Genomic DNA, 9,272 nt, shown 5'->3' on the forward strand with positions numbered 1-9,272 from the left:
CTACACTCGTGATTCATGTCGTTTTGACCGGACTATATACCTGGAGGTCCAAAATTCTGTCGTTTGCATCAGCAGGATCTAAATTTCGACGCGTAAGAATGTGGCCGCGATGGTGGCTGCATGATATAAACGGGTTAAAACAATATGAATCCCGGTGCAATTGGGCGCACACGAAACGGTGCGGTAGAGCGCAGCGGTTAGGATCGTGACGGGACCCCTGCCAACACCAGTCATCGTTGCAGTTCGCGGTCGTTCGATGTCGATCTCAACCGCTACCTTCGCCGCGCCGCGTCGAGCGCAGCCGCGTACGCAATTGCACCGTGCTTCATGTCGTTCTGAGCCGGCTATACCTCGCTGTACTTAGAAACATCATATGTCCACTCTAAAAATAGCAGCGATGACAAGTGGAACAATATATTTGTATATGAATGGAAAGTAATTGTCGAGCGTACGGTATCATTGCACCGTGGGACGAGCATAGCGCTCATCCGACCATGAATGTCTATTCCCGTATCATCCTGTATCATGTTGTTTCCTGCTTTTTCGTGGTCCAACCCAACTCTGTTATGGTAACATCCGGTCTTATTATTAAAGTGTTACAGATGATACCTGTGCGACCAAACTTAGTCAGATCAAAACGATCTAGTGCTCGGTACAGTGGCGTAAGCGGCTGCGGTCGAAACATTGCGCGAGAGCTAGCGGTTATGCCCTGTGGTGGGACCCTCGGTAGCTCAAGTCATCTTTGCAGCCCGAGCGAAGCTAGCATGGTCCGACCTCAATCGGATTCTTCACCGCTTCGAGCGCTCTCGCAACTGCCCGAGGCTTCACTTCGGTTTGACCCGACTATAGCTCGACTATGCGTGGCGGTCGTTCGCCAACATTCGGTGTCTGTAAATTAGTCATTAAATTAATTGGAAAAATTAGTAAATTTAATGACTTATGCAGAGTCATTAAATTATAAAATTCGCCATAGTTCCTCTAGAGTGGAAGCATGTCCTTCTCAGTTATTTCTAGAAAAATTATTAAGGATATAAGGATATCAGTATAAGACATCTAATCAATCTCAACAATTTTAACCGCAATACCCAGACGATATAGAGATAAGCTCTGGATCCACCAGACCTATACATTTTTGTAGTCCGGTTTTAGTTAGAAAAAAAAAAAACGTTTGAAGAGGTACAGAGTGTGTCTACTCTTAGGAGAATTTTAAAATTCCTAAAACCTAGAGATTTTTTATGTTTTTTGACCGTCCATCGACCAAAAATTAAGGAAAGACCGTGTGGAACTCAGATAAGAGAGGAATTGATAAAGCGGCGTGCATAATTATTTTCTATGCTACGTAGTAGATAAGTGAAAGAGATAAAAGAACGATCTTTCATCTAAGGACACCGCCCTAGGTCATTTCTCGTTTAGAATTCATTTATCGAATCCTTTTTCTTTCCTGTCCTATTTTAACATTTTTGAAAAATGCCTTAGGGAAACGTCGACAAACTTAAACTTGGGCTTCACTTAAAATTTGTAAAGAAGCAGGTCCGCCGATGATCTCACGAGTTTCAATGAATAGTTTAATGACTCAGATTTTTTCCTAAAGCATACTTAGAGGTGTCATTAGGTGCCTCGTAGAAAAAGGGAACTTTAGACGCTGTTTTTCTTTTCTTCGAAATGGTTAGAGAGAATTGAGTGTGGTTACACTCATACTCGTAATCTACACCTTTAACACTATATTTTTCTGGAAAGATCCAACATCATTAAAGGCATCATCCCACGAATCTGAGGTGGTACAGATTTCAGGTGAAGTATTCGTATACGGGATGGGAGACTATGGAGAGGGGGGGTGATTCCGTCCATTTCTTCCTAATTGCGTAAGAAACGGCCTGGAAGATACGGCTTCAGGCGTTTTGGCGCACTATTTTCTACAGGGAGTTCGACTGGAGCGCGCCAGCCTTGTGCGGCGCCGTATCTTCTGGACCGTTTTTTACGGCGATTAGGAAGAAATGGACGGAATCATCCTCCTCTCCGTAGTCTCCCATCCCGTATACGAATACTTCACCTGAAATCCGTACCACCTCAGATTCGTAGGGTGATGCCTTTAATTTCGTAGCAGGCTGCCTTTAAGAAGGTCTCATGAACCATCGAACTAGTCATGCTGTGATCACTTTGCTGCGTTTTGAAAATTATAGGACGATAAGTTTAAATAATACGGTACATTATTATTACGGTATTTGTTCAGAAATGAAGCAACGCGTTCTTTGTATATAATTTCACTACTTTTAGCATAGTGAACCATTTACTTCGCCTTCGCATTTTTTTTCTAATATTTATATTCCATAGATTTGTCTTTCTAGTCCTTCTGACACGCAATATTATTTAAATTCAGCCTGTTGTAATCCTTAAATCTTGACAATATTTCTTTAACTTAAGACGCGGTGCGTAAATGCTTGCGCCCGCGTTAACAACACGTTGTTAGGTGCCTCGTCGGAAAATTCGGTCGAGAGAGCCTATTCTCATGCCATTTTTCACGGAAACTAAAAGGATTTGCGCTTGATCGCGCCTGTACTCGTCACCTACACGCATAACTCTATACGTTTCCGTGAAGAGATCCCAATATCGTCAATTTCGTGATATGCTGAGTTTAATTTCTGATAAATTCCCACGATTCATTTCGATAACTCCATATAAATTCTGTTTTTTTTTCAGGATGCAAACATTACTCGTAGTTGTATTTTTTATGGCTTCTCCTTCTCTGGCTTGCAACATTCAATGGCCGAATAACACAGATGTAAATTTCGTGTGGTGGCAATGCGACAATGGACCCGTTAAGCTCTACAACGCAACTCCGTCGGATGTCAACGGTAAAACATACAGTTCGAATGTCTTCAGTATGAAGCGGCTACTCATCAGAAATAAGTGATGAATGCATTAAGGAAACTACGAGTATCCCATTCATCTCGGAAAGCCATTGGTGGTGACAATGGATCTGCTGAATCCAACCAACGTCTACACGGATCCCAATCTTATCGCCAACGTCAATCTTTGGTCGTGGGGAACGTCGTTAGGAGGATGTTCGTGGTCGGCGATTCCGACATTGGGCCTTCTGTAAGTCTCACTTGCTGTAAGAGAGATAACGTTAAAGGCATCACCCCACGAATCTGAGGTGGTACGGATTTCAGGTGGAGTATTCGTATACGGGATAGCAGATTATGGAGAGGAAGTGATTCCGTCCATTTGTTCCTATTTGCCGTAAAAAACGGCAGTCCGGAAGATGCGGCGCGTGCACAACGCTGGCGCGCTCCAATCGAACTCGTTGTAGAAAGTAGCGTGCCGGATCGCTCGATACCGTATCGTCCGGGCCGTTCTTTACAGCAGTTAGGAAGAAATGGACGGAATCACCCTCCTCACCGTAATTTATTATAATACCCCGTATACGAATACTCCACCGGAAATCCGTACCACTCCAGATTCATGGGGTGATGCTTTTAAGACGAGAAAATTCTCAAAAATCCTCTCCTTTTCCTTTCCTTTTATTGTAATGTGAAAAATCTGCGGATTCTCCGAATTGAAAACCTCGGAATATCTGTTCGAAAGGCTTCCTTACTACTTCTATCACGGTCGTATATCGAAAAACTCAGAAAAAACAAATTTCTGGAATTTTGCTCAGACTTGAGGGTCGACTTTGTGATGAAATATTAGTTCCATCCTACTATTTCTTGGCGCCATTCTCAAAAGCCATTCTCTCATACCATGAAATTGGCGAAATTGGGATCTATCTATTAAGAAAAGAGGACTAGGGGCGTACATTGCGAACATGGATCTTCCAAATTATTATTTTTTCCTACGAGGCACCTTATAGCGCGACAGCCCCGCTGGTTCCTTCAACAGCCTATTCGTTCGTTTCGAATAGGCCACTGAAGGAACTTCACTGATTTTTGTCCCCTCGCTCGCATAGGTGTCATATGTACGCGGTGCGTTATGAGGTGTCTCGTGGTAGATTTTGAACACACTGGTCTTATATCACGGCGCTTTTTTCCGAGCGATTAGTGGGAATTGAGCGACGTCCAGCTCATACTCGTAATCCACACATATAAACCTATCCTTTCGTGGATAGATCCCAACATCGTCAATTTCGTGGTGTGCTGCCTTTGCGCGCTGACACAAACCGGACCCGCTGAGGTTATTTCTTTTCTCATATTTGATATTGATGACACCGAAGTAGACGATATTTTTGTTAGTTTTTAGGTGTACGTGAGAAGACATCTAAAAAATAATTTTTATCATGGATTTTTTTCCAAGGTGGGGCAACTGGTCTAAATAAGTAGAGAAATACCGAAAAAAAAAGAATATGAGTTTCAAAAAAAAAAATGAATTGTTATTTGAAACATTCTTTGCGGATTCACTGAAGACGTTATTATTTTTATATTTCTATATTTATTTATATTTTATATTTTATATTCCATATTTTATTTTATCATAATTAATTTTTTTTAGATTTTCTTCTTTTAAAATTTCAACTAACATTTTTTGTGCTGTGAATTGCTTCATCATCACACTGAATTCGTTCAGAAAAAACCTCAACGCATGCGAGAATGGTATTCCGTGCCCTGTGAAAACTGGACGACAATTTCTCGCCGCAACAATCGACTTCACTAAATTTCAATCGATTATCGACATGCTGAAGGATAATGCGCCCTATCAGTTGCAGCTAACCCTACACGACAAAAAATCTGGCGACAACATGTGTTTAATGTTTCAAGCGAGGGCGTATATTCATTGATGTTCAGGATATTTTTGAAAAAATGTACACTGTTTTTTTTTCTTGGACAAATCCAATTATTCTTCTCATATGCAAACTGTAGTGTGTTTCCAGTAATAAAATACAATAAAAAAATACAGTTTTTTCCCTAAAAACTTACCAATTTCACCACATCTTGGTGAAAGTTTCACAGTTACAGCACAATGTAGGTTTACAATCGACGGCAACAAGCGAGTGGTTTCCGCTCTACTGCCCGTAGTGACGGTAATGTGTTGATCGGTGGAATATGGGCAGTCGTCCTGAAAAGCAAAAAATCGATAAATGATAACAGTTATAGAAAAGATAGAAAATTTCAAATAAAATGAATGAACGATGAAGCGTCTGGCGTTAATCATTCCGCTTGGGACCCGCGCCACCACGTCCACTTCACTTCAGAATCGTTTGAGGTTTACGAACGTGTAACTGGCCTATACAATGACTCGCGGTGGCGCGCCGATATGTCAGGTCAGTGTTTATCCTCCCAGACGAGTTTGGTGCCAATTTATCGGCCCCAGAGGGATGAAAGGCTTGGTGAGCACTGGGGCGGATTCGAACCTCCGATCGATCGAGCTGGAAGCAGGACATCTAACCGCTACATTACACCCGTCCTCTGTAAGTTAATAGAGAAGATCAATGCCAATCTTGGCTACAGTTCAAGCAAATTAATCAAAGCTTCAAAACGAAAGACTATTTTGAAGAAAGATTATGTTATTTATGCCAACATTTTTTAGCACAACTTCACAAAAAGTTATTGGCTACTGTCTATCTCTTTTGAAAATCCAGCATCTATGTAGTACTCTAAATGCGCTTCACGAAGTTTCTTACCCTTCGGACGGTGCCAGAACGCTTTTTTTCCTTTTTTTTGGATTTTTTGCCCTCGGTGAGGAGCATTCATATTATAAGCACCTTTAGATTATGGAGATAAGTATTATATACTGCAAGGGAATTAGTTCTATCTTGAACATATTTCGATTCCTTTGAAAAATTGATTTACGATAAATATATTTAGAAATATCGATTGTATAGCACCGATTACTTTGAACACTAGAAATGGCTCGCATTAATGGTAAGCAATATTGAGTTGTCAGTTAATTTTAAAGTTTGCGATGTTAAGACTTTTTAAGCGTCTCGTCACAGGTCCGGGGACCATTGAAAAGTATGAAAATTTCCATGATTTCATTTTCTTCATGAAGTTGAATTCGAAAATAAAGTTGTATCAAAACGGTATGAAGCATGGTGCAGTTACGCAAACCGTTGCGCACGAAGCAGCGCCGTTGAGCTAACGGTTGGGATGGAGGAGAGACTATCGCGAATCCCAGCGCTGTGTGGTGCTACCAAGGGTCCCGCTTCGAGCCTAGCTGCTTACGCTACTGTACTGAGGTTCACGTCGATTTGACCCGACTATATTATTCTCGGGGGAGTGGGGGTGTAGCGCAATCGGCAGGAAGTTCCGCTGTCTACACGATCGATCAGAGGTTAAATTCGCCCCTCGTCCCTCAACCAAGCCTTTCATCCCTCTGGGGACGATAAATTGGTACCATACCTAGGAGGATAACGCTGACCCGACACATCGGATAGCCTTCACTGTATAGGCCAGTTACACGTCCGTAAACCTCAACGATTCTGAATTGAAGCAAACGGTGGCGCGGGTCCCGAGCGGATTTATTAACGCCAGAAACTTTATCCTTAATATCATTCTCGTTCCACGTCCAACACCGCAGCAGTTACCATCCTCGCGATTAGCGATTATATCTTGTTAATCCGAGAGATTTTCTTTCGATTCAGACAAATTACGTTGATGCTTTCCAGAAAACAGAATTATGTTGATCCCGAGATGCACAATCCTTAAAGAGACGAAAACGTCACCACATGCTGTTTATTTAATCGCGGATATTGTGCATCGCTATGTAGACACTAGGATTCCCTGACCTTGATCGAAATGAAACCAAATTCTCTGATGAGCTGTCCAAAACAGAAAATCTGTACACGACATTTTTGTAAACCTTTTAAGATTCTAGTTTCTGAAAATTTGCTGCTGTGACACGGACTGAACCTAAACAGTTTGTTAAATACGTATGTACATACTAGGTACTTACGATTAAAGGCATCACCCCACGAATCTGAGGTGGTACGGATTTCAGGTGGAGTATTCGTATACGGGATAGTAGATTATGGAGAGGGGGGTGATTCCTTCCATTTCTTTCTAATTGCCGTAAAAAACGGCCCGGAAGATACGGCCTCGAGCGTTCCGGTGCGCTATTTTCTACAGCGAGTTTGACTGGAGCGCACCAGCCTTGTGCACGCGCCTCATCTTCCGGGCCGTTTTTTTACGGCAATTAGGAAGAAATGAACGGAATCACCCTCTTCTCCATAATCTACTATCCCGCATACGAATACTCCACCTGAATTCCGTACCACCTCAGATTCGTGGGGTGATGCCTTTAATATTTATAAGATGAGAGGGCGGGTGTGAGGCAGTTGGTAAGAGGTTCCGTTGTGACTGCACTTCACCTGGTTCGAAACCGCCCTATTGTCAACCAAGCCCTTCATCCTTCAGGGGTCGACACATTGATATCAGACTTATCTGGAAGGATAAAACATAGGCTTGATACATCGGCTGACCCCTCAGGTCATTGTATAAGCCAGTTACATGTTCGTAAACCTCAAATGATTCTGGATTGAAGTGAACGCTTTGGCGTATCCCAAGTGGATTGATTGACGCCAGACATACCTTTATAAGATAAGTGGGGCATAAGAAGGAGAAGTTCTTTTTTCCTGAAGAAATCGCTGACGATCTTATACATTCACAAAGATAGTCCATCAGGGAAAAATCAAAATTCACGTTTGAGCTAATTGTTGAGGGCAGCAGACAATGTTTTTAATTTGGTAAATAAAAGTATTCTTTGAAGTACAGAACACTTTCATCCACGTTCCTGTCACATGCATTCGAAAAAGGATACTTATTAGTTTAAATAGAACAGGCACCGCTTAAATAAACATAAAAGTACATTGCGCGCAATATGGGATCCATTTTAGCATCAGTCGAGATCCTAAAATGTAAAAAAAGTGTAAATAATTAACAATTAGGTCAGATCCACAGTAACGGTCAACAGTGATGTACAAATAAACAAGTAGTACAGTCACAATAAAAAGAAATGAAACACGGTGCAGTTACGTAAGCGGTTGCGTTTGAAACGGTACGGTGGAGCGCAGCGGTTAGGATCGAGCGAGAAATTCCTGCCCGCACCATTTCTGGTTGCAGTTCGTCTAGTTCGTCTAGTTGTTAGTTCGATCCCATCTCGATCTTAACCGCGACGCTTCACAGCGGCACTTCGAGCGCAGCCGCTTACGTAACTGTCCGTGCCGTCGTTTTGTCGTTCCGACTACATATAATATAGTCGGGATATTCTTCATTATTTTTCTATATATTTTTTTTATTTTTCCATTTGTTTCTTATTTTCTATTCAAATTTTTTCATTCTCCTTCATTCTTCTTTTTCTCTATTTTTCATTCTCCTTCATTTTCCTTATGTGTGTGATCTTCCCCTATTTCTATTCCTAAGTGTATATTTTTGTTACTATATATTATTATATTTGTTACTATATATTTGTTTATTTGATGGTGATGGTGATTTTTTCTATCAGTCTCTGTTCTTCTTCTTTTACAATGCGTCTGATGTGTCTAGTTAGATCTCAAGAAAATAATAAGCTTTTTTTGTTTCAGGAAGATTCGCATAAAATATATGGTCGGGTCAAAACGACATGACGAATCACGAGTGTAGTTGCGGTGCATTTGCGTACACGCTCGAAACGGCACGGTGGAGGCAGCAGTTGGAACCGAGGTGGGACCGCATCGCAAACTGTAGCGATGGGTGGTGCCAGTTCAAGGATTTGACCATGCTCCCAGCCGCTACGCTCCACCGCACCATCTCAAGAGAAGCCGCGTACGCAATTGCGTACGTCCTTGATGTCGTTTTGACCCTACCATACTTACCACTACCTCTTTGCATTGATGGAATTTATGGACATATGGTCCTAGTCTTCTCGTAACCAAATGGTATAAGCTTGTTTTAATGTCTCGACCGTCTATCGTATCTTTCATGTCCTCATGCATTTCTGCTGAAAATTAAACATTAGACAACACTAGACATTTTGAGGAAAAAATATATTATAATTGATTTATTAGAAAATAATTTAATTTAGTTAGATAACACTAGACATTTTAAACATACAAAACAGGTTTTTTCAGTGGTTTAATATCGTTAGCATGATTAAAATTCACTTTAATTTCTAGCAGCCGTCTGTCCTTACCACAATTTTCTCATACCGTACATCATTTGAAAAAGCGCCACATTGTTTATACTTCTGAAAAGTAGCGCGGTCGGCGGGGCGTTTACATACACATGTCACTGTGGTGTGTTTGTGTAGCTAAGCGCATATTGAAGTGATCCATTTGACCTGTGCGTTCCGATTCGTCGCCCGTA

The 9,272-nt window shown here is 41.5% G+C and overlaps 2 protein-coding genes across 3 annotated transcripts; one reads left to right on the plus strand and one right to left on the minus strand.

The window, feature by feature from the left end:
• Positions 1 to 2,698: 2,698 nt before the first annotated feature.
• RB195_008879 (uncharacterized protein) lies at positions 2,699 to 4,771 on the plus strand (the record flags this gene model as incomplete). 2 transcript variants are annotated; one of them, XM_064195604.1, is made up of 3 exons in its annotated part: positions 2,699 to 2,852; positions 2,925 to 3,096; positions 4,561 to 4,771. In XM_064195604.1, the coding sequence occupies 3 exons, from the start codon at positions 2,699 to 2,701 to the stop codon at positions 4,769 to 4,771; spliced, it is 537 nt and encodes a 178-aa protein (XP_064046749.1). The 2 variants fall into 2 exon arrangements, with proteins under 2 accessions (XP_064046749.1, XP_064046750.1); XM_064195605.1 differs by lacking the exon at positions 4,561 to 4,771 and having other exon boundaries at positions 2,925 to 3,100.
• A 65-nt stretch (positions 4,772 to 4,836) lies between these two features.
• RB195_008880 (uncharacterized protein) lies at positions 4,837 to 8,902 on the minus strand (the record flags this gene model as incomplete). Its single annotated transcript, XM_064195606.1, has 3 exons — positions 4,837 to 4,847; positions 4,911 to 5,049; positions 8,783 to 8,902. 3 exons carry the CDS (start codon positions 8,900 to 8,902, stop codon positions 4,837 to 4,839), a joined length of 270 nt encoding a protein of 89 aa, XP_064046751.1.
• Positions 8,903 to 9,272: the final 370 nt, after the last annotated feature.

This window comes from Necator americanus, chromosome III (assembly GCF_031761385.1).
Source record: "Necator americanus strain Aroian chromosome III, whole genome shotgun sequence".
Lineage (NCBI taxonomy): Eukaryota > Metazoa > Nematoda > Chromadorea > Rhabditida > Ancylostomatidae > Necator > Necator americanus.